Here is a 25,973-nt window from a genome sequence, read left to right as displayed (position 1 = left end):
AGTAGCGCGCTTCCGTTGGTTCAGAGGATTGGCGGCCTAAGTTCACATCCTTTTCCAGGATGGCACTCCTTCCCAATTGGGGCAACATAATGTAACAGATCTACTGAAGCTGAAAACGTCCCCATTCAGAAACTATGCTAGTCAGGTTCTAGACCTGATCATCGGCCTTTTCTGGTCTACAGAGCAGGAAATGAAACTCTAAAGCCCTCCAGCTTTTCCACTTAAACTTTAACTAGTGATTAGTCACCTCCAACCTTTTGAGTTTTTCTCCAGGATTACAGAGAAACTGTGACTCAAAAAAGAAAAACAATAAATAAAACATAAACACAAACCAGGATGTGTGACCTCAAAGGAGTGACATCTGAGGTTGTCCTTTGGCCTCTACAGGTAACATTCATATATACATGCCCACACCCATAAAACAAAACCAATAAAATAATTAAAAAACAAACAAGCTTGACCTGGTATTAGTTACTGTTCTATTGTTGTGAAGAGACACCATGACCAAAACATTTAGTTTCATAAGGTCAGTCCATGTCTGTCATGGCAGGGAACAGTACCTAAAAGCTTATTATATCCTAATCTAAAAGTTACAGGGAGAAGGATGGAGAGAAAGAGCAGGAGGGGAGAGGGAAGAAGGGAAGAGCAAACTGGAATGGCATGGGCTTTTGAAATCTCAATGCCCACATCCAATGAAAACAAGTCCACTTCTTAATCCTTACCAAACAGTTTCACCAACTATGGACCAAGCATTCAAACACATGAGCCTATGGGGACTCATTATCCTTTAAACCACAACACCTGGCTTCTTCTTCTTCTCTTATCATGTGACATCCCTCTGTACATGTGCCAGCTTCTCCACTCAGATGCAAGCCATCACAAGAGAAGTAAATTTCTTGCCTTCATAAATTATCTAGTCTCAGATGTCATTATTTTGGATTAAGGGGACAGGATGCACACCAGGCAAGTACTTTGCTACTGAATTCAAATCCCAGACCAGGCGTTCTGCTATGACAACACAAATAGATGAACATGGTAATGTAACTCTGGTCAGTCTTACAGGACAAAGAGAAGTTAGGTTAAGGAAGAGACATAGGAGAGAGGATAGAAACAGGACCTCCTAGGAAAAGAGGATAAGGAATTGAGTAAATACTATTGTTTTACATTTATTTATTTTGAGTATTTATGTATACACATGCACATGTGTGTGGTTGTATATCACTATGTATTCAGTAGTACTGTCTTATAGGTCCACCTGTTCACCCTATATAAAATATCAGTCTTCTGTCATCCCAGCTATTTAGTAAGCTGATATAGGAGGATGCCCTGAGCCCAAGAATGAAACATCTGTCTGGGCAAGAGTGAGGCTTTCTATAAATCAGAGTAAATGAATAAAAACAGCAACCCACCTTACTTGTTTCTTTCCTTCTTTTTACATTTATTTATTTGTTTTTCTTCTCTTTCCTTCTTCTTATCCTAATTTTTAAATATGTACTTATTTATGTATTTATGCATTTATTTATTATCTCTTTAGTGGTTTTTCCAGACAGGGTATCTTGGTGTAGCCCTTGCTGTGTTGGAACTCATTCTGTATGCCGAGCTGGACTCAAACTCACATAGATATGCCTGCCTCTGCCTCCTGAGTGCTAGGATTTAAGTAAAGATTAATTTTTATTTGTAAAGCTTTTAAGAATTTATAGTATGTGTTGTCAGGGTTAACCAAAAGCACCTTTATCTTGAGAGCTCTCCCCAGTTCTTACCCTAGTGTATATGTGTGTGTGTGTGTGTGTGTGTGTGTGTGTGTGGTGTCCGTGCCTGCAGAGGACAGGAGAGGTTAACAGATACCCTGGACTGTTACTAATTGTTGTGAGCCACCTAACATGGATACTGGCAACAGAACTGTTCTCTCCCACAATAGCAGCTCTTAATCTGAACTATTTCTCAGGTTTCATCATTTTATTTTAAATGTTTTTGAGGATCTCACTGTGCATTTCAATCTAGCCTGGAGTAGCTTTTCTTTCAGTGTCTTTCATTTCTAGTGTCAGGATTACAGGCATACGTGCCCTACTCCTTACTTTTTTTTTTTTTTATTCTCCACACCTTAGGGTTTCCATTGCTATGAAGAGACACTATGACCAAGGCAAGTTTTTATAAAGGACAACATTTAATTGGAGCTAGTTTTGGAGATTCAGTCCATTATCATCATGGCAGGAAGCATGGCAGTGTCCAGTCAAACATGGTGTGGGAGAAGCCAAGAGTTCTACATCTTGATCCAGAAGCAGGTGGGAAGAGATGCCCTTTTCCAGGGAGCCAGGAGGAGGGTCTCTTCTGCCCTAGGCAAAGCTTAAGCTTTGGACCTCAAAGCCCACCCCCACAGTGACTCACTTCCTCCAACAAGCCCACACCTACTCCAACAATGCTACACTTCCTAATAGTACCACTTCCCATGGGCCAAGCGTATTCAAACTACCACATACATGATATGTAATTACCTGATATTGCATTATACATTAATCCATCTTCCCCTTTGGAATATGAGCTCTGCGAGGGGACAGACTCATTCACTAGCAGCTAGTAAGTCTTTCAAAATATTTATTGCCTTTGTTTAACCTACAGTCTCATTTATTCTTCAAAACTCTGTTAACCAAATGCAGCAGGCAGGATGGCCTACTAGGTAGAATTTGCTGTGCAAGTCTGATGACCCTAATTGGATCCCCAGGAACCCACATAAAGATGGAAAGAGAAAAGGTGACTTCACAAATCTGTCCTCTGACTTCCATGAGCCAGACACATATCACCAGTCACACACACGCGTACGTACATGCATATATTAATAAAGTACAATTTTATTTTTAAAACTTAGCCAGCAAGATGGCTAAGCATTTAAAACTACTCGCTGTATCCCTCAGACCCACAGGGAAAGAGAAGACTCTGACCTTCACGCATGTATTTGTTACTTGTGCCCCTCCCCCATACATAAGTATACTTTTTTTTTCAGGTGTGTTAAAATAAAGTATTGCTATCTTACTTTTACGAGAGGCTAGGGACTAAAGAGGTTAAACAGGATTTGGGAGCAAATAAATACTTAGTCAGGATCTCATTCAATCCCTGAATGTGGTAAGCAAAGTCGTTGCTTTGTATAGAATGAGGGAAACCTAGATCATAAAACCAACACCAAACCAAATCTTGGCCACGTAGGAAGAAAGCAGCTAGAACTGACAGGTCACTGGGCCTGTTCCCGGACGGCTTGACCCGGAGTTGCTCTCTAAACAATCCCTTAGGGTCAGTACAGCAGGTACCGATTTAGACCGTCATTACACAGTAAAATCTGCCAGGCTTGGCAGCAGTCGCAAGAACATGCTGGGCCAGCACTGGGAGGGGAGGAGCGGGGTTGGGGTGGGGGTGGAGGCAGTTACATAATTAGCCAGCTCCTGGGCTTTCCTCCCCCGGCAGGTCGGCCCCCACGAACCGAGCCTCGAGACTCGACCTCAAAGAGCTCCAGGAAAAAACCGGGACCGTAAATGAACCCAGGAGTTCGTCACGAAGATTACATAAGTGCGCAGGCGCGTGGCAGGAGCGGCGCGTGTCCTAGAGACCCACGCCCCTCTGATTGGTTGGCGGGAGGCGGTACCGACTCGTGCGTCAGCCTAGCGTCAGCGTGGCGTCATGGGGTTGGGAGGGACTTAGTGGGAAGAGGCGTGTCCTGTTGCCCAAAGGGCCTGCGGATTGGCTGCGAGGCTCAGGAGCCCTCTCGCCGGGCCGGCCTGAGGGCGGTGCCTCGGGCCGGGTGCCGGCGTTGGCTACCGGCTTCACAAAGATGATCATGGCAGCTCGGATCGGTCAGAGGGCCTTGGCGAGGGTGGCAACGGGGTGCCGTCCGAAGTCCACCACGGTGACTGAAGCCCCGGCGCGGGGGTCTGCGCGCAACATCAGGTAGGGAGCGGAGGTTTTCCCGGCTGCGGGTTCTGGCCGGGGCGCTGACCCTAGTCGGCTCTGGAGACCCGGGGCGCGGCGCTCCGCCGGCTGGCCTACGTGCACCTCATATTTTCAGGATGAGTCAGCGCCGAGGCGGCCGTGGGAGTAACGAGAAGCAGCCGGGCCTCCGGCTCCCGCCCTTCCGGTCTCCTAGAGGTGGGCGGCGGCCGTCCGGAAAGTTTAACTGCGCCCTAGGGCTGCGGGCTCCCGGGGCCGTGGGAGTGCCTGTCCTGGCGGAGAACCGCCTGGCAGACGCTCTCTCACTTGCTGTGGAGTTCTTTGACCCCGGCCACTCAGCGCTTGCAAAATGAAACGCAGCCAACAAAGAGGACTTGTTGATTTTCACTGTCACTTTGATGTCCTGTAACCTTGAAAATGGCTCTGCCTTCGGTTTTCCTGGTTGGTCCTTTAGAGGGATTTGAGGGTGGAGATGAACCTAGAGACCTGAAGGATACTGTAAGTTTACTAGGCAGTTTTCTATTCTATTACAAATAATACTGTAATTATTCTCAGAAATGTAAATTCTCTCGGAGTGGTGGCTCACTCACACCTGTAATCTTTAGCAGTAAAGCTAAGGTAGGATCGCGGTGGGTTCAAGGCCAACCTGAACTACAAAGTGAGCGAGCCCCTGTCTCAAGACCAAAAAAGCAAAATTGGTATTTGAAATGAATCAATATACATTCCAGAGGAGAAAGTCCAATTCTTGCTGGGCTTCAGAACATTTCGGTTGAATGAAGACTTTTAAAATATCAGCAAAGAGGCTAGGCCTGGTGCTTTGGAGGCCAGCCTGGTCTGTGTAGCTAGTTGCACATCAGCCAGAGCTACAAGGTGAGATCTGTCTCGAAAACAAACTGTCAGCCATGCTTCATCTCCAGATTTCACACAAAAATGTTGAAACTGTGAAATCAGATAGTTTATCTTCAAAAGATAGCTTTCCAAGCAGGTCATAACCTCCTCATACTGCTTGTATTACTGATTAAATGTTGCATTGCTGCTTATGGTCTTAGGCTTGTGCTCAGAAAGTCCACAGCAGCCTCAGCCTAGGGAATAGCAAGTGACTAGATCTCAAAAAAAAAAAAAAAAAAAAAAAAAGGCAACAAAAATGGTTTATAAATACGTAAAAGATTTACATTAGGTTGTGTTCTGGCCTTTATTGTAATAGGTTACTTGAAAGAGTAGTGTTGGGATATTAGTGATTAAAAAGTGTGTTTTTGATATGTTTCAGTACTCATTTGTTGGTTCGACTGTGTACGCAGCTAATTGCATGGGGGCAGGTGATGGGGAGAGGTGCTGGAGCTAACCTTGAACATGCTAACCAGCTCTGTCATTGAGCTCTCTACCCCTGACGCTTAATAGTGTGTGAGATAGATGTGTTGCCCAGAGGAGTATAACCAAACAGGCATACTGATCAGGAAATCTGCTAGTTTGTTTTAAACATAGGCGGTTTTCTTAGGAGTATGATCGGGATTAGGTGTCTTGTGGGGCTTAAGAAACCAATGTGTGAATTGTTACAAAACCTGGTACTAAGTTTCCTACTCCAAGTTCTTCTCTTGAGGAACAAGCATCTTAGTAATTTGTGTGTGCGTATCTTCTGACAGGAGTTCAGGGCCTGTGTATGGTAGGCCCTGTGAGCAACATTTGTTTTTTAAGAGACAAGAGTCCCATAGTGTAGCCCTGGCTGGCCTGGAACAGGCAGATACTCACCTGCCTCAGCCTCTGGAGTCTTGTACCTGGACCTTCTATTATCTAAGGAACAAATCTCATATATACCTTCAACTCCAGCTCCAGGAGAGCCAAGCCTCTGGCCTTCTTGCACATACCCATACATGAACACATGCACATAATTTTTTTTTTTTTTTTTGGTTTTTTTGAGACAGGGTTTCTCTGTGTAGCCCTGGCTGTCCTGGAACTCACTCTGTAGACCAGGCTGGCCTCGATAAAAATAAAATTTAGAAAAGGCTTATTATTATACATGCCTATACCCCCAGCAGCGGAGGAAACTGACACACAGGATTTGAAGGTCAAGCCTATCCTAGTCTATACAGAATGAGACCCTGTCTCAAAAAGAAAGAAATGTCAAGGGAAAAAAAAACCACATAAAAAAGAAACATTATTCTTGTGTTCAGTTCTTTCTTCAAACCGTTACACCAGCTTTCCGCTGAGAAAAAATCTCAGATATCTTTTCTCAAAACAATACCCAACATCAATCCACCTTTTCTTCCTTTCTAAAATTTATTATTTATGTGTTTATGTATGTGAGCGCTCTATCTGCATGTATGTCTACATGTATGTCTGCATGTATGCCTGCACACAGAAGAGGCCACCATGTGGTTACTGGGAATTGAACTCAACACCTCTGGAAGAGCAGCCAGTGCTCTTAACCACTGAGCCATCTCTCCTGCCCTCTTTCCCTTTTAAAGGTTTCATGTACCTCAGGCTGGCCTCAGACTTACTATGTTGCTGAGGATGACCCTGAACTTTTGATCTTGTCTCCACCACAGGCTTTCGATAGCAAGTCTAGTTTTGCATGTTGCTGGGGACTGACCTAATGCTTTACGTATACTAGGCGAAAAATTACCAGCTGAGCTGTAGCCCCAGCCCAGAACATGAAGTACTTGTTTGATATTTATTTATTTGTTTTTTGTGGGGGTGCATATGTATGAATATTTACTACACTTGTATGGAGGTCAGAGAACAACTTGAGGGTCTTGTCTTCTTCTAGTATGTGGGTTCTAGGTCTAAAACTCAGATTTTTTTTTTTTTTTTTTTTTTTTTTTGATTTTTCGAGACAGGGTTTCTCTGTATAACCTTGGCTGTCCTGGAACTCACTCTGTAGACCAGGCTGGCCTCGAACTCAGAAATCTGCCTGCCTCTGCCTCCCAAGTGCTGGGATTAAAGGGGTGTGCCACCACTGCCTGGCTAAAACTCAGATTCTTGAGCTTAGCAGCAAATGCCCCAAGCTCATTTTGTGTGGGGCTGGGGTAGAGTCTGGGGCCTTGCCATTCTACCAACTGAGCCACAGACTCAGCCTTCCAGCAATTCTTTGATAACTTCATCCATGTATATAGTGAATTTGCGTCTTTTCCCCACCCCATGTGTGTGTGTGTGTGTGTGTGTGTGTGTGTGTGTGTGTCTGTCTGTCTGTCTGTCTGTCTGTGCCTGTGTTCATTTCTATATGTTCCTGAGTTTTTGTGCCTGTGTCCATGCATTCCTATGCGCATTTGCTGAGGTGTGCATGCATATCTGCACACAAGTGTAAGGGCCTGAGGTTGCTGTTGAGTATTCCCTGATTAATCTCACTGCATTTATTGAGATAGGTCTTTCAGTAGAACACAGAGCTTGCTCATAGCTCTAGTCTGGCGGCCCAACTTGTCCCTCTGAGCACTAGGTGGGCCCCCATTTTAGGGGATCTGAACTATTAAGTTCTTTGACTGAGCCATCTCCTCCCTACCCACCTCCTTTTTCTGCTTGAGCTCGGATGGGAGGCAGTTTATAGGGAGGAGCGTAGGCAACTTCTCAGTGGTTGTCCCACCCTAGCAAACAACCGCCAGTAATCCCTTGAGGGCTGGAACCTCATGAATGAATGCCTTCTCCATCCATGATGAAATGCTGAAAGACCCAATCTTTTTTTTTTTTTTTTTTTTTTTTTAAGATTTATTTACGTATCTGAGTGCTCTGTCTGCGTGCTTGTCTGTACACCAGAAGAGGGCATCAGATTCCATTATTATAGATGGTTGTGAGCCACCCTGTGGTTGCTGGGAATTGAACTCAGGATCTGAAAGAGCAGCCAATGTTCTTAAAGGCTGAGCCATCTCTCCAGTCCCCACTCCCCCTTTTTAGGGCTGTTTTCTCCCCCCTGGATGTATGTGTATGCACTTGCATGGGCTTACGTACAGTATGCAAACAAGTGTCCATGAGGCTGGAGGGTGTAAAATAATACAATTACTCTGATCCCTATCTAGCTTCAAATGAATGGGACTCAAAGTATGATTTATTGGACCCCTGATAGGGATTACCCCTAATCTAATTATCTAATGCTAGACTGGCTGCTTTCCCAACTGTGCTCTCCAAAAACTGCTGTTGGAATCTTCTGGGTTATTTCTGCTCCAGCTGTCTGGTGTCCTGGGGAGGTATTTTATTCTGATACCTGCTGCTGGTTCAGCGTGACTAATGAAGACTTCTTGTTCTCCTCCTTTGTACTCCTTTGTTCTTTTCCTTTCTCCTCCTCCCCTCTGTCCACCCGTAGTCAGGTAACTCAAACTCCAACTCTCTCTATTCTCCCCAGTAACTGGTTGTAGCCATTTTTATTTAACCAACTGTTTTTAATTGGGGAGTAAGGGTTGCACAGCAAAGGTGGCATATTTGGGAATTGACTCACCTTGGGGCAACCAGATCTTGTGTACAGAATCAGCATTTGAATATATAGCAGCAGACCAACCCCCAATAAGAGGGTGTTACGAACCAGAGTAACAGGTGGTTGTAAGCTACCTGGTGTGGATGTTGGGAACTCAACCTGGGTCCTCTGCAACAGCAGTAAGCACTGTCTAACTTATGAACCCCTGAAGGGCCAGGTCTTCTGCTGGGATTCATAGCTGTAGGGAGTTCATGAGTGTAGCAGTCTTCTCCTGCCCAGAAGACACTTTTGTGGAGTCCCTCTCCATCCTTCAGTTTTTAGATTGTTCACTACCCCTTGCATTTACCCTGAGCCTTGGAGCCAGTGGCATATGTTGCCTGTTGCTTTTGCTGCTCTACCTAAGCCCTGGGGATGGACCAAGCTACCAGCCCCTGCTCAGAGAATTTTGGATCCTTAGATGAAAAACACTGACACACACAATTGTTCAATTTCAACTTGTCTTATTGGCATAATTGCTGGGCACCCCCAGTCTACCTCTGCTAGGGTGCCCTTCCCAGAACTCCTAGTTCAGCACTCAACTTCAGTTGCTCTGCCACCTTCAGTCCCAGCTCAGCACTCCCAGCCAGCCTCCTGCCTGTAGAAGTGGCCTGTGGCTGCTCCGCCTGAGATCTCAAATGGCTGGGTGGCTTTTTTTCCTCCAAAGCATGGTGAACTCTCCCTTTCTCCCTCTCCTGAGTCGGCCAGCTTGCCTATGGGGACCTGGAAGTCCCACCTATTCCTTCTACCCAGCAATTGACCCATGACGTCTTTACTGATAGATCAAGAACCAATTGGGGAACAGGATCTTAGCATCAGAACCACTCCTACAGTCCTGGGTGTCCTTTTTAGAACTGAGCACTTGATAATTTTTATTCTTAGCACTTTAACTGACTATAAGTTTCTGTATGAACTTTTACACACTTGGGGAAAAAACTTGTCTCATGTAAAACTAACTTTTATTCTCCAGAAGTAACTGTTGTCTGGGAAGCTACTGCCTCCATCTGTAACCTAGGCCTAGTCTTGAAAACTTCCAGTCTCTGTACAATCTAATCTAAGGTTTTCAGCTTCTGAGACTTACTGCTGAATACGCTCACCCTTTTTAGTTTTTTCTGAGCTCTAATTGACTGGTTCAACTCAGCTGTTGTGGCTCAAACTACTCCAATCTGACTGATTCAATCTGGCTTCTCTTTCAGCCTCTGACTGAATTGCTCTGCTTGGCCTCATACTAACTCTGGTAAGATGTTCTAATCTTCTGGCTCCTTCTCATTCTCTAGCTCATTCTGTCTTCACCTGTGTCTAGCTTGTTCTGCAGTCTGTATCTGTACAACTCTCCTGGTAAAACTGCCTCCTTTCCCCCAACCCCCACTGCTCTCTCTTAGGTAGCTTTCCTTTCCTCTCTCTTCTTGTGAGAATTGGGCATATCTTGTTCTGTCAAATCTTTTTCTAATTCATCACTCTGTCTGCCACTCGCATTCATGATCAAATATGATCATGTATGATCAAATATGATCAAATTTGATCAAGTGTGATCAAATATCCTTCAGTAGTCTCACAGGCTGAATGCAGCAGTAAATTAAGGGTATAACTGAAAGTTTTTAGAAAACAGTTTGACAACATGTCCACTTAGCAAAACAATAACAATAAGTTCCATGCTGAGGCCTGCAACCTCACAGATTCACAGTACAAGGCATGAGTTTCTTCCTGCGGAGCAGACCTCCAATCCAACCAGAAAACAATTCATTACCTACATCGTAGTCATGCCACGATTGCACCAGCGAGCATATCTTGCCTGGTAAGTTATTATTGTAGCTCACAGGTTTCAGATGGGTAATACTTGATCCGTAGCAACCTTCCTGCACTGTAAAAGTTACCTATCAGTGGAGAGGAAGCTCCTGACTCAGTTTCAGCTTGATTTCTGTCTTGCAACCACATGCTAGTCTGCAAACCAGATGCCATGGTCAGAGATCTGCAGGGGCTTCTGACCTGGCTGGAGTGGCCAAGGAGCTGCACTCTCCAAAGGGGGAGGAGGAAGTTGGATTGAGGCTGCTCTCTTCTGTGAATTCTGCTGGAGCAGCTAGCCAGTGAGGTGCAGTGGCTAGGAACCAAGGTGGGGCCACCGTGCAGGAAGTGACTACACTGGGCCCAGGCAATTTTCAGAGACAAAAGCTTCAGGAAAGAACTCTTTTTCCAAAAAGTGTTACAGCTCTGGTATGACAAAAGCTCTCAGATGATCCTTGATGAAACAATTGCTGCCACTTTTAATTTCTTCTGGATAGGGTCTTGTATACATTTTGGGGTGAGTTAGATACCCCAACTCACAGCAGATCCTTTCTATTAGCTTGGTCTGAGATGTTAGGGATGCCGTATCTTCATGTGGAGGCGCTTGGGGCGCTACCCCTATGTGTGACTAATTGTCACGATCCTTTCTGTGGGGTGCTGTGGGCCTGGTTGAGAGCAGATGAAGTGCCTACCATCCTTTGGTTTGAGGTACTGGGGCTTCTGAACCCACTTAGCCGTACCAAGTTTCCTGGCACAGTCCACTGCCCTACAACCATATAGTTAGTTTCTCTCTTAACTTTGTTGTCTGTGTATGCTGTGTGTGTGTGTATGGTGTGTGTGTGTGTTTGTGTGTTGAGAGAGACAGAGACAGAGACAGAGAGAGACAGAGACAGAGAAGGGAGAGCTTCCAAGACATCCCTTGGCTCTGCCACCCATCTCTCTAGAAGTGTGGAGGGAATACAACATGCTATATGCATCTGACTTCTATGTGGATTTTTGAGAACTGAGATCCTCTGGCTTGGATGGCAGCTGCTTTACCCACTGAACTCTCTTCAGCCTGCAGGTTTTTGGTTTTTGTTTTTTTTTTTCTCTTAATACTCTCCTCCTGACCTCTTCTGCTGCTTCTACATTGCCATTGCGGTTTTGTTTTGTTTTGTTTTGTTTTGTTTTGTTTGAGACAGATTCTCTTGTAGTCCCAGCTGGCCTCAAAGTTTCCCTGTATTGGATGACCTTAAGCCCCTGATCCTCCCTAGTGTTGGGAATACAAGTGTGTGCCCTGAGGCCTGATGCTTCTTGGTTGAGACAAGGCCTCCCTGTCTGGTTTCGGCTTCCTGGAATTCGATATGTATACCAGGCTGTCCATGAACTCTTGCTGATCTTCCTCCCTCTCCATTTCAAAGTGCTGAGATTGCAGGGTTGTCCTGCTATGCCAGGCTGTTAGTCTTTTTCCATTTCTGAATATTGCTAAGCTCTTTTCCTGCCACCTAGAACGCCTGCTACACCTCCCCCATTTACTTGCATTATTTACAAATAATTGTGTTTCTATATTCGTATGTATTTACATTTTACTATTGAGCTATTGCCCCAACCCATTTTTATCTTGAGACACTTTCACTAAGTTCTCCAGGCTGGCCTTATTCAAGATATTGCCTTAACCTCCTGAGTATTTGAGATTACAGGCCTGTGCCACTAAGCACAGTCCTTCTTATTACATATTCACTAAAACAGGGCTTCAGGGGCTTCTAGAGTCTGAAGATTCTGATCACCTGTGCCCACACCCGTCTTTAGCACTTTAAAGAATAGTTTAGTGTGCTGTATTTGTGTGTATTTTTGGTTATATGTCTCTACCTGTGTGTGAATGTCGATATGTGAGTGCAGGTGAACTTGGGATTCCTAGCTACAATGCCGTGTGTGGAAGGCTCATTCTTACTCTGTTCACTGTGATAACTAGTGATTAACAGTAAGCACAGACTAAGAGCCTGTGTGTATGTAGACTAAGAGCTTATTAGTGTGTGGACTAGTAATGGTTGGAGAATATAAAATAGTTATTCACTAAGCTCCGTTAGAAAATGGTGAACACATGGAGGCGGATGTTCGCCTGTCTCCGCCAGTCAAAGATAGTTGATATATCTAGGTTGGGTATTGGGTTTCACTTCTGATTGATATTGAGTATTACCAAACTTACAAACTTATAAAGCCTTTGATTAACATTAAAAAAATTGTATAAAAGCAAAAAGGAGAAGGGGGCATGGGATAGGGGCTTTCTAGGAGATGGCATCTGAAATATAAATAAAATATCCAATAAAAAATAAATTAAAAAAAAAAAGAAAATGGTGAACAGGGCTGGAGAGATGGTTCAGCCGTTAAAGGCTAGGCTCACAACTGAAAATATATGAAAACGGTGAACAGGGTCACAGTTGGCATCTGTATGTAAACTCACCTCAGGATGTCCTGTGACACAGGCATGCTGGAATCAATGATTAGGGAGCCAGAGGCTCAGCAGTTCTGGTGGCGGCCAGATTCTAGATTGGAGACTGAGACCTGGCTTCAGGTCTCATTGGTGTGGAGCAGGAGTCAGGAAACTGCCGGAACCCACTGGGAAACAACTTGGGTGTATAAGATGGACTGAATAATAGATGGAGACTATACTTAGCAGCATATGACAAGAGTAAGTTATAACACAGGTGCCAGCTGCAGTCAGGTCTGAGATGGTAACCACACTGCCAGCTGTTATTTTATTTCTTTATGCTGCTTAGGACATTTATCTTTGTGAGTCTACGCCTATGTCTTCTTCAGCACTACTCCAAAATGGCAAATGTCTGAAATATGATTGCTTATAGAATGCCTGTATAATTTGTGTTTAGTTTTTATCTAAAATGTTTTAATGTTGTTTTTCAGATACTTAGCTCCCTGTGGTATACTGATGAACAAAACCCTTCCACCATGTGCCACAGTTTTGCCAAAAGAGCTCTGTGCGAGAACCTTCTTCAGAATCACTGCGCCATTAGTAAATAAACGAAAGGTGTATTCAGAGAGAAGAATTATAGGGTTTGTATATAGTAATTTTATTAAAACACACTTGTAATTTTTTTATAGAGTGGCATGCTGCTTTCTCTATTTCTACAGATCACACTGCTAGGGAAGCCTGTCTGTAGCCCTTGCTGTTTTATACAGACTGTTGAAAAACTGTCATATTGGGCTGGAGAGATGACTCAGTGCTTAAAAGCACTGACTGCTTTTCCAGAGGTCCCGAGTTCAATTCCCAGCAACCACATGGTGGCTCACAACCATCTGTAATGAGATCTGATGCCCTCTTTTGGTGTGTCTGAATATAGCTACAGTGTACTCATATACATTAAATAAATCTTTTTTTTTAAGTGTTATTAAAAAAAAGACTGTAATATTATATTAACTGGATAGGATAGAGTTGACCTTGACATTTAAAGGAAATAATTTATGATTTACATTTTTGTTTGTTATTCTTTCATGATTATAAAGACTAAATATAAAGGCTCAAATTCTGTAGAAAGGCAAAATACCCCCTTGTGTTGGGGAAGGGGGTCTGAAGACAGAGTTTGTCTGTGTAGCCCTGGCTGGCCTCACACTCAGGTATCTGCTGGGTGCTGTCTCCTGGTGCTGAGATTAAAGGTGTTCACTGCCCCCACCCTGTTCAAAATACCTTTTTGTAATTTATGGTTAAATTATAATTTTGTGGTGAGTTATATTTTAACTGTCCAGCATCTATTTGTTTCCTTATTTGGGTTTTGAGACAGGGTACTGCTATGTCGTAATGGCTAGCCTGGTACTTGCTTATGTAGGAAAGCTGGGCTTGAACGCTTATTTCTTTTTTTTTTTTTCTTTCTTTCTTTCTTTCTTTTTTTTTTTTCCTTCAATACAGGGTTTCTCTGTGTAGCCCTTGCTATCCTGGAACTCTCACTCTGTAGACCAGGCTGGCCTCGAACTCAGAAATCCGCCTGCCTCTGCCTCCCAAGTGTTGGGATCAAAGGCCTGTGCCACCACTGCCCGGCTGATTTTTATGTTTCTTAATAGGCTATATTACTGAACTCTGATTTTTTTTTTTTTTTTTTTTTTATGATTTTTATTTTTTACATGTGGGTATGTGGGATAGAGTCATGTGCATGCAAGTGCAGATATCGTTGGAGTCTAGAAGAAGGTGTTCTGGACCAGACAGATGTGAGGTGCCCAGTATGGGTGCTGGGAATTAAACTTAGGTTCTCTGCAGGACCAGCTCCATTCTTAACTGCTGAGCCATCTCTTGCCTGAGTTGATTCTTAGGAATTGGTACTCATCAGCATGTCCCTTTCAGGACATTTGTGTGATTCCTAATGGGACTGCTTCTAGATGAGAATTATGGTTTTCTCTCTTCTCTTTTGCCAAATAATATGATTATAATAAATTTTTATATGAAATCATCTGTATCCTTAAATGAGCTTAAACTCACTCTGTAATGGTTAACTTTGAGCTCTTGTTTTCCTTCTGCTTTGATTTTAATTTTAATTTCTTTGGTGTAGTGGTATTAAAGGCCTGAACCACCCTGCCTTTTTTGAGACAGAGGCTTACTATGTAGCTCTAACTGACCTGGAACTTGCTATATAGACCAGACTGACCTCAAACTCAGAGATCCATCCATATGCCTGTCTCCTGGGTATGGAGATTAAAGACTGTGCCACTAAGCGTAGCCCTTGTTCTTTTTCAAATAGGGTCTTTTTATATTGCCACTGGAATAACTCTTTTTTTGTTTTTTTCTTCTTAACTTTTTTTTTTTAATTTTATTTATTTAATGTATGGGTGCTCTGATGCACATATATCTGCCAGCTTAAAGAGGGCATCAGATCCCCCCATAGATGGTTGTGAGCCACCATGTGGTTGCTCGGAATCGAACTCATGACCTCTGGAAGAACAACCAGTGCCATCTCACCAGCCTGGAGTAATTCTTACTATTGAATATATGTGTTTATATGTGTGTGTATACATGTACATACACACACACACACACACACACACACACACACACACACACAAACCTTTTGTGGGGGTGGAGGGCCAGGGAGTGTGTAATCTTACTAGTCTAAAATCCTGAGTTTTATTGCCTCAGTATCTCCAGAGCTGGCATTACAGACAATCCCTACCATACCCAATGAAACAAACAATTTTAAAATGTTGACAGTAATTTAAAAGGTTCCAGTTGTGACCTCTGCCATGCCTATATATGGTCATTTTACTTCCTGTGTTGCCATTCCATCGTGTCCTTCATTTATATTTGTAAAACTCATAGAACTAGTTGTTAGCAGTATTTATCTTTCTTTTTAGGTACTCAATGCAAGAAATGTATGATGTCGTCTCAGGAATGGAGGACTATAAGCATTTCGTTCCTTGGTGTAAAAAATCAGATATAATATCAAGGAGATCTGGATATTGTAAAACCCGATTAGAAATTGGGTTTCCACCTGTTTTGGAGCGATACACATCAATAGTAACCTTGGTAAAACCACATTTGGTAAAGGTAAGTTTTTCTTTTGCTGAAGGCTACTAGATCACCAAATAGGTCATCTGGCCCACAGAAAGGAGAGATGTTTTTATCTTTGCACTGTTAAAACAGGATGTGGTAGCAAATGCCTGCAGTCCTAACAGTAAAGAGGCTTAAACAAGTGGATTCTGAATTTGAGGCTAGCCTGGGCTATAAAGTGAGCCTTTATAAAAAAAAAAAAAAGAAAAAAGAAAGAAAGAAAGAAAGAAAGAAAGAAAGAAAGAAAGAAAGAAAAATTAATATATTTAATATTGTCAGTGCATTACTTTACTGCTGAGGGGACATCAGTTTGTTGAGTGCACACACCTGACTTTGTGTAAGTTTGAGGAGTGGTGGTAAGACAGTGAGAGGTCAGAGGTTTGTTAAGAAGGGAAATGTGAACAGAGGCGTGGCTTGGTGTCTTGCTGCTCTTTCTGAGGACTCGGTTCAGTTCCCAGCACCCACGTGGTGGCTTGCTCCTGGCTTTAACACCAGTTCCAAGGGATCCAAAGCTCTCTTCTGGCCTGTGGTCACTGCACTAACTTGATATAAATACATACATGTAGGCAAAAACATACATATAATGAATGAGTCTTTTTTAATCCTCTAAATGTACAATGTTATCATTGTTGAGGGTGTCCTGCCAGGTACCGTGACATTTCATTAACCATGTTACCCTTGACAAAGGACCGGTTTTTTTCGAAGAAAAGTACCCAGCCCTTTTTTTTTTTTTTTTTTTTTTCCTTTTTTGAGGGCTTCACTATATAGACTTAGGCTGGTCTAAATTTATGGTAGACCAGGCTGGCCTCAAACTCATAGAGCTTCACCTTCTGTTTTCTGGGTACCAGGATTAAAGGTGCAAGTTCAAAGCAAGTAGAATTCCATAGGATAATACTCCTTTTTTTAGGATTTTACTTTTAGGTGCTATGGGCATGCATTCCATCCTTTCCCTCCCCCTTTTCTTTTTTTCTTTTTTCTTTTTTTTCAATTTTTATTGTTTTTTAAATGTGTGCTAAAAAATCAGAAAAAATAGTCATAGCATAGAATCAGAATCAGACTTTTAGGAAAACTATATAGAGAACTGTGACATAAAAGCGCGAAGTCTGAGGGTGTCTACTTCTCTCTTCTGGCCTTTGTGGACGCCTGAATGAATACAGAGGATGCGCATCATTTCACACAGCCTCTCACATGCAGGCCGGGGGCAGGACGAATGGCCCAGTGGTTACGGGCACTTGTGGCTTTTACAGAGGATCTTGCTTCCCATTCCTGGCACTTACCTGCTGGCTCACAGGCATCTATAATTCTAGTTCCCGGGGACCTGATGCCCTCTTCTGACCTCTGTGGATACCAGGCATGCATGTGGTGGACAGACATGCAGGCAGGAAAACGTGAGATATGGACTAGACATCTTATGAACAAGTCAGCCATTTCAGAGTGATGATATGCAACAGTATATGTTGTTTTAAGACATTTTTATTTATTTTATGTATATGAGTACACTGTCACTATTTTCAGACACACCAGAAGAGGGCATCAGATCATATCACAGATGGTTGTGAGCCACCATGTGGTTGCTGGGAATTGAACTCAGGACCTTTAGGAAGAGCAGGCAGTGCTCTTACCTGCTGAGCCATCTCTCCAGCCCCCAGTATATGTTGTTTTAAAATTTAGGACATGTGGTATAGTATTTTAACTTGTTCAGGATCACCTATAGGTAGCAGAACAGGAATTGTGGTTTTTAAAAAATCCCTCTAGGGTTGGGGGAATTGCTCAGGTGGTAAAGCACTTACTGTGCAACTGTAAGGACCTGAGTTCAGATCTCCAGCATTCACTGAAATAACTGGGAATGGTGACAAGGGCGGGAACCCCAAGACTGGAGGGCAGAGACAGGGATCTCTCAAGCTCGTTTGTCAGCTCTTTTCATAAGGGTAGAGAAAACATGACAGCTGGTGAGGTCATAGCAGCAGAAGCTTAGGTTCACTGGCTATACTGCCTCTACAGTCAAGAATCAGGGAGCAGTGAGTGCTGGTGCGTCAGTTTCTCCTTGTTATTAAGTCCAGGATTCCAGTTCTGGGAATCGTGCTGCCCTATTGCCCTACTCTAAATAATCTTTTACAGATAGGCCCAGAGATTTATCTCCACTGTGGTTCTGCAGCACAGAGACCCTCACTCAGAACGATGGTTAGCAATTGAGGAAGACACCTGCTGTCAACACACACTAAGTAGCACAGCGGGCGAACACACGCAGGAGAGCAGTTAACAGTCTGTGGCTCCTGGGCATCCTTCTCACTCGTATTCAGAGCTGATTCATGGTAGATTCTTGCTCACATCATATCATTTGACTGGTTTTTTTCTTTCCATTTTGTTCTAGGCATCTTGTACTGATGGGAAACTTTTCAATCATTTGGAGACTGTTTGGCGTTTTAGCCCAGGTCTTCCTGGCTATCCAAGAACTTGTACCTTGGATTTTTCAGTAAGTCTATTGTAAAGTTCTTGTTTATGTGTGTGTGCCGCTGCATATGGGTAGAAGTCAGGGGTCAAGGGTCTGTTCTGTCTTTCTATCATATGTGTCCTTGGTGCTAAGTGCCTCTGAGCCATCTTGCCAGCCCCGGTTTATGCATTTTTTGAGGCAGTGTTTTGCTTGTAGCCTGGGCTAGACTGCAGTTTACTGCATAGTTTGGGCCGGCGTCAACCTATCCTCCTTCAATCTCCGAAGTGCTAGGATCACAGCACATACAGACCACACCGCTAATAACACCCATTTGGGTTTGAGGGTTGTTTTTGGTTTTGTTTTTAGTTTATTTTTCCAGACAATGTCTCACTATGCAGTTTTGACTGTCCTAGAACTCACCATGAACCAGGCTGGCCTTGAACTCAGAGATTCATCTGCCTCTGTCTCCTAAGTACTAGATCGTGTTGTACCACCACACCTAATTTAATGATACACTTTTAAAACCCAGAAGCTGAAATTTTCTCCTGCATAGAAAGTTTACAGTTTAAAGACATGTAAAATATTTGAGTATTGAATACTGTTTTCTACACACCAGTACTTAATGAACACATCGTTTAATTGTTTGTTTGTTTTTTGAGACAAGGCCTCATGTAGCCTAGGCTGGCCTCGAATTTAGTATGTAGCTGAGGCTGCTCTTGGACTTCTAAGATCCACCTGCGTACATTACAAGAGTGTTTGGGTTACGGGCATGCACCACAGTGCTGGTTGTTTTTACGTGGTAGTAGGGATCAAATAGGGCTTCACGCTAGGTCAGCACTCTTATCACCTACATACTCAGCCCCAAACACGTCTGTTTTCTGCAGTACTGTTCATTCCTTCTGCAGCTTCTACATTTTACAAACCCCCGCATTATAAAACATATGCCAGACCTGTGGGTGTAGCTCAGTGGACAGTGTCTGTTTTGGATGCCTAGGCTCTGGGCTTAATCTTTCCTTCTCTTTTCTTTTTTAATGTCTTAAACTATTTTTTTTAATGCTTTGTTAGCAGGATGAAATGAATTGCCAACACAGTTTTCACAAAATAAGTTGTAAACATCATCTTATCCCCTGAATACAGTTTGTTTGCAAGCTTTTAGGTGTGTGTGTAAAGATGTTTCTCTTTATCGAAGTTCCACCAGTGTTTTCATGCCGCGACTCTAACATACTTTGTTAGGATGGAACTACAGTAGCTGTTACCAATGCATGTAGATAGCACATGGAATCTTAGGCCCCCTTTCACTGTGACTCTTGGAGCCCAGTGCAAGTGCCCCACTTTAGGGGTGTGTCTGCAGTGCTAATGTATTTGTAAAGTAGGGGAAATTTGTGTCATCATTGAAAGGAATGGCCATTGTTGCTAAGTCTTACTAAGTTTCCAGTAGTTATTTTTAATGCAGGAAGTCATAGTCATGTTTTCAAGGATGGCCTGATTAGTGACTCAAAGTATATTTTTTATTTTAACATGCTAAGGCAGTATGGACTCACAAGGGGAAAAGCCATTAACTACACAGTGTGTTCCTACATCTTTATGAGTGTTTCAGAGCCTCCTATGCTTTGAGCTTTTTGCCAACAACAAAAGCTACAGAGATTTTTCTTAACTATAAAATAAAGAGAGGTGGTTACACTGAAAAACAAGCAAAACCAAACATAATTTCACTATCTGTTCAATACTAAAGACATTTAAACTTATTAGAAGTCTAAAATTAACATCAGATTAAATCTATGCATTTCACATCAGATGCAGAAATAATACTGAATAGAATATTGAAAGGAGAACATGTTTTTTTAATTTAGAGACTGCTGCCGGGTGTGGTGGCACGTGCCTTTAATGTTAACATGGAGAGTGCAGAGGCAGGCGATCTGTATGAGTTCAGGCCCAGCCTGGTCTACATAGCAAGTGAGTTCCAGGTCAGCCAAGACTGCATAATGAGACCTTATATCCTAAAAATAAAGATAGAGAGACAATCTAGAGTCTCCTAATTGTCTTGCTCGTATCACTTTTGCTGTCGTAAATGCAACTGGTTTCCAGAGGAAATGAGTTTTCTCTGTACTTGTGATTCAGGTCTTAAATGCTAAGAAATGTTGGTAGTTTAGGGTAAATGGAATATTCTTTTTTTTTCAGCTCTTGAATTACTTGTATTAAAAAGTTAGGAGCCAGGGCATGCCTGTAATTTCTGCAGTGTTACAGCTGATGCAGAAGGATCACAAGCTGGAAACCAACTAAAGCTGTACCAAAGTTAAATCCTGTCTCAGAAAAACAAAATAATATAGCACATAAAACCTTGGATTCACTCTAAAAGTTGACATTAATAGGACAATTGGAAATGCAAACAATTTGGATAGTTTAAATTATAGCATTATTATCTAGTAACTAATAATTTTCTGATTTTGACATTTATATGGCTATATGGTTATAAGACAAATAGGAAATTTTGGGGTGATGTGTACATGAAAATCCTTCATATTGTTTCTGCTACTTTTTATTTTATTAGTTTTCATTTGTTATACGTATAAAGGTCAGAGGACAGCTCTAGGGAGTCTATCGTGTCCTCCTCACATGCAGGTCCTGAGGCTGAGTAGCAGCTGCTTTTCCCCACTGAGCCCTCAGCATTACAGGAAAGTAAATCAGCCAGGTGTGGTGGCAGACGCCTTCAATCCCAGCACCCAGGAGGCAGAGGCAGGCAGATCTCTGTGTCAGAGTTAGCCTGGTCCACAGAGGGAACTCCAGGGCAGCGAAGGCAACACAGTGAATCCCTATCTCAAACAAACAAACAAACAAACAAACAAGTTATTTAAGAATAAGAAGCTAGAAGCCATACCTAGTGGTGTAGGCCTGTAATCCCAACTTCTGGGGAAGGGAAGGCAAGAAGTTGTTCACTGACTTTGAGCCTAACCTAGGCAGCTTTAGTGAGACCCTATCTCAAAGTAGAAAATTTGAGAGCTTGCCCAGTGTGTGAGAGGTCCTAGTATCAAGTCCTAGAACAAGTTAAAAAATAAATAAATAAAGATTAGGACTCGGAGTGTGGCTCACTGGAAGCTCTAGGTTTGATGTCAACATTTCAGTCAGTCAGTCAGTCAGTCAGTCAGTCAGTCAGTCAGTCAGTCCATCAAAGAAAGTTAAAGTATTTTAATATTCAGAGGATGTTAGGTTACAATACTACTGTTTAAGTGCTTTGAAGTCCAGAACAACAGAGGGTATTAGTAAAGCTGTAACTCTTTGGTTTGTGGGTGACATGCATGTGCATGCACAGGCAATATCAACTTCCTGCTGTTCCTTAGACCCAGGGTTTTGTGTGTTGGACAGGCACTTTACCACTGAGCTACATCACCAGATGTTCAAGGCTGGCCTTGAACTTGGATCTCCGTCCGAGTAACTGGATGTAGAGGCCTGAGCACCATGCCCAGCTTTGCTCAGCCCTCGTGTATTTTTACAGCTCAGGCTGGCCTGGAACTCACTGTGTACACTAGGCTGGTTGTAAATTCCCAGTACTCGAGCCTCAGCCTCCTTGGGTGCTAGGATTATAGATGTGCCTAGCAAATGTGTAAAACAATTCTTAATGTTTTCCTACAGATTTCTTTTGAATTCCGCTCCCTTCTGCACTCTCAGCTCGCTACATTGTTCTTCGATGAAGTTGTGAAACAAATGGTAGCGGCCTTTGAAAGAAGAGCATGTAAACTCTATGGTCCAGAGACAAACATACCTCGGGAATTAATGCTTCATGAAATTCACCACACCTAAGAGGAAAATAAGAGCTGCCTCCACTAACTCTTGACTAGTTTGTTCACTTAGGAAGTCCTTTCGCCATCTGTTGAGAAGTCAGGAAGCATTTGTTAATCCTGCCTTGATTCTAAGCCTGCTCCATTGAAAATTTGCACATTGAATACGGATCCACTTGTACATAGAATCATTTCTTCAATCAAGTGCAACTCTAAGTAACATGTACATTTCCAGGCTCCTTCTGCCTTTGTAATAACGGATGTCATCACTGTTGCTAGGATACCACATTCCTCATTTGAGTACACAGATGAACAAGTCTTTTAATTCTCACCTTACATGAAAGGTTAGCTGAGATACAATGTGTGTTATATGTACCATATCATGTTTAAGTTATTAGGGTCAGAGTATTTGTAACTTATTGTTATTGGGCATGCCATACATACGGCTTAGGGTATTTTTGAGTAATCATATATGTAACATTAAAACTTTGATTTAAAGTACTGCTAATGAAGTCTTAGCACTTTGGGTATTTTAAATTGTTCTTACGGGTAGCAGTAGATAATTCAGTGTTGTTGGGAAGTTGCTTCACAGATGTACTGACTGGGGTTTTGGGGCCTTTTTTTGTTTGTTTTTCATTTTTTGTTTTATTTGGTGAGCGGTCCAGAGCTCTGAGCTACTTTTCTAGACATTTGAAACTTCCTACCAGGTGCTTTGCACTTTCACGTGCTGATTGTGTGTCAGAATTGTGTCTGCTACTATAGGCAACAGATAAGTAAGTAGTTAATATGTCTCCAGCACCACACAGGCCATTTTCTATTTATTGTGCATATTCACTTTCAATAATATTCTAAACTGATATTTTTTTTTTTAAAACAAATCAGTGTAAGGGCTGAAGTCATGACTTAATAAAGTTAAATTATTTATTTTTGTATTGTGACTTTGGTTATTTTAAATCTTTTTGGTTTTTGGGTTTTCACGATAAGGTCTCTCTGTGTAATATCCCTGGCTACCCTAGAACGTGACTGTGTAGACCAGGCTGGCTTTGAACTCTCAGAGATCCTCCTGCCTCTGCCTCTCTAATGCTGGGATTAAAAGCATCGCCACCGTGCCCACCACCGGCTGTCACTGAAATCTTTTCTGTGTTGTTTTACTGTGTATTTGGACAGGTGGCCTAGTTTGCTTCCCTGTTTTTGATGAGCAAAAGCACTTGTGAGGAATGTGTTTATTTCAACTTACAGTTCATCGTTTATCACAGAGGGAAGCAAGGCAGGAACTAAAGCAGAGACTGGAGAACGGGCTTTCTGGCTTGTTCCCCAGCTCGCGTTCAGGTGGCTTCTCATACACTGCAGACCCACCTGCTCAGGGATGGCATAGTAGTTCCGCTCTTCCACATCAGTTAGCAGTCAGGATAGGGTGTCTCACAGACATACCCCCAGGCCAGTCATCCCAGGGGACTAGGTGTGTGTGAAGTTGACAGCTGCAGCAACTGTAACAACAGAAATACAGTACTATAGAATTTCATGTCTTACAGATACTTTCATGGGTGCAGTATTCATCCTCGATTTGATCCTCAGCACTCACTGCCAAAGCAAAGGAAAAACCTTCTGTAGAGACAGAGAAATCTGAACTAAACTCACTCTTTATTCAGCATTCTCTCCATTCCTTTCACTCTACAACCAAATCACCTCTTAATCCTAAACTTCTAGTCATGGTGCGTTCAGCTTTAATTGGTGCTTGTGTGAATTTGCTCCATAGTCTCAGTCACTTCCTCTTGGGCACTGGCTGTATGGTTTTGAGGAGTTCATGCTGTTGGGGGCCGACTTTTAGCAGAAAGCGGCTATCAGCTTTGCAGCCATCTTGAGCCATATACCCTGACATGAGACTTGGATTACAATAGCCTACAACAGCTGAGCACACTCCGATAATCTTGGTTTAGATACCTTGGGTGTGTGAGATTAAAGGTGTGTAACTTAAGAGTGACTTAGAAGTGTAGAGATCAGATTTAGAGACAAGACCTAAGGGCATGATTAAAGGTGTGACCAAAAGGCATGGCTTAGAAGTGAGACATATAAAAGGCAGAGACAGAACAGAGAATCAGACACAGCAGAGAGAAGACAGAGAAGCAGACACTTGGAAGAGAACTTGGAAGAAGTAACTTGGAACTTGGAGGCACTAGGGACTAGGAACTTAGGACTTGAGACACTTAGAGGAAGAGAGACTGAAGAATAAACGGGATTGAAACACACTCTGGTCTCCATTCTTCGAGTCCGTCCTCACTCTCTCTCTTGCTGAACCCCGACCCACGGACCGGAGTGGCAGCTTGGGCCGGGATACAGTGGCTGCCAAATGCGGGGCAGCCCGGGCCTCAACATTTTGCTCAGCCGTGACATTTTTTGGCCGCCGGAATGTGGGGCTAGTGCGGTTCTCAACACATGCTTGGCTGCTCACATGGGCTTTAGTTGTGCTTTTAACAAGTAAAACCGGATCTTCCCACTTGGCAGGTAAGGCACACACGGCCAGAGCAAAGTGACCTGCATATAATTGTGTCCCTTGCATTTGATTTGGGTTTTGGTATTTGACTTAGTGTTAATGGGGTGTCATTAACCCAGGCTGGCCTGGAACTCACTACATGGCACAGGAGATGCTCTCATTACTGGGGCTCTTGGCCAGCTTCCCTAATGCTGAAATGTTAAGTTTGAGTTGCCATGCCTGGTTTGCACGTGTTGTGTGTGTTTGGGTACATGTATGCATATGGTGGTCTGTAATTGATACTGAGTATCTTCCTTGATGGCTCTTCATGCAATCGTAGCAATCTTTTGCTGAACCTGGAGTGCACTGATTCCGACTAGTCCAGCTATATGGGATGCCCTGGGATAACCTCTCTAACTCTCAAGTGCTGGGATTCCAGATATTGCCATCTCTGACTTTTTACATGGATGCTAGAGATCCAAAAACATACTGGTCCTCATGCATGTACAGCCAGCACTTTATCCTTTGAACCATCACCCTTGCTCTGGGGGAAGCATAATCCTGATAGTACATCCTACTCTATTTTGCTAAATAGGCATGTTGTAAAAGTGCCTTCTGCCGAGTTATAGTTACTTGTGGATTTGTTCCACTTTTCATCAGAGTATCTTCTTTGTGCCATGAGTGGTAGCTAATGCAGAGATTTATAACTTTAGAGTTCTGAGAGTGTCTCAAGTGTTCTGTCCTAAATGGGACCTCTACATTACCCCTGAAGGCTTCAGGGACATTTTGTGAGAAAGAGTGGAAAGACTGAACTAGGAGATAGGAGTGCTGAAGGAACATCTAGACAAGACATGGCCTCTGCACTCAGGAACTCACAGCTGCACAAGGTGGAGGGGACATCCACATTCCATCACGGATTGGGGGTGGCGGGTAGCTCCTGAGAGCTTGCCCCTTCCTAACAGACTATTGGCAATTAATGCTTGCTGAGGGAGGGTGTCATTTTTTTTTTTTTCACTGTGTGCTCATTGGTACGTTACTCATGATCCAATTAAAAAAAAAAAAAAAAAAAAAAAAAAAAAAAAAAAAAAAAAACAACCTCAAGTCATGCTCATGCAAGCAACTTTAAACTCTGGGTCAGCAAAACAAAACAAAAAAAACCCAGAACAACTTGTATAGAAGATTTCATGGGGATGAGAGGGGATGGGCTTTGAGGTTTCAAAAGCTACATGCAGTGTCCACTGTATTCAAAGTCTCCAGCCCTGTTTCCAGATCTGTTATTATAAGTACATGTGTGAAATTGTTGCAAAAAGTATGGGTAGGGTTACAGGAATCTTGGGAAGACGGTGTGTCGTATATGCACATCTTGCTCCAGTCTTACTGTACTACAAAACTCTGTTCTTAATTCAGTGTTCCTTTTAGGGGGTCTATGGATAAAGCTTTGGAAATGCCCTCATTACTATGTGTGAGGGCTGCCTGTGTGGTAAGCATTCAGTAAATATAAAGTGAATCTAAAACAAGTTTTTGTATTTCTTTTAAGGCAGCTTCTTCTATACCCCAGGCTTTATGTTCACATAACCTGGAACTATGTATTTTAGGATGACCTTTAACTCCTGGTCATCCTGCCC

The 25,973-nt window shown here is 42.9% G+C and overlaps 1 protein-coding gene across 3 annotated transcripts; it reads left to right on the top strand.

Moving 5' to 3' along the window:
- The first annotated feature begins 3,673 nt into the window (after positions 1 to 3,673).
- On the top strand, positions 3,674 to 22,816 carry Coq10b (coenzyme Q10B). 3 transcript variants are annotated; one of them, XM_034498256.2, is made up of 6 exons: positions 3,835 to 3,933; positions 9,562 to 9,602; positions 13,046 to 13,195; positions 15,479 to 15,671; positions 18,046 to 18,147; positions 21,733 to 22,816. In XM_034498256.2, exons 3-6 carry the CDS (start codon positions 13,071 to 13,073, stop codon positions 21,898 to 21,900), a joined length of 588 nt encoding a protein of 195 aa, XP_034354147.1. In that variant the 5' UTR covers positions 3,835 to 3,933; positions 9,562 to 9,602; positions 13,046 to 13,070; the 3' UTR covers positions 21,901 to 22,816. The 3 variants fall into 3 exon arrangements, with proteins under 3 accessions (XP_034354146.1, XP_034354147.1, XP_076788017.1); XM_034498255.2 differs by lacking the exon at positions 9,562 to 9,602 and having other exon boundaries at positions 3,674 to 3,933; XM_076931902.1 differs by lacking the exons at positions 3,835 to 3,933; positions 9,562 to 9,602 and adding an exon at positions 4,257 to 4,431.
- Positions 22,817 to 25,973: the final 3,157 nt, after the last annotated feature.

This window comes from Arvicanthis niloticus, chromosome 3 (genome assembly GCF_011762505.2).
Source record: "Arvicanthis niloticus isolate mArvNil1 chromosome 3, mArvNil1.pat.X, whole genome shotgun sequence".
In the NCBI taxonomy this organism is placed as follows: domain Eukaryota; kingdom Metazoa; phylum Chordata; class Mammalia; order Rodentia; family Muridae; genus Arvicanthis; species Arvicanthis niloticus.
The sequence above is the reverse complement of the archived record's forward strand: the minus strand, read 5'-3'. Positions and strand labels throughout refer to the sequence as shown.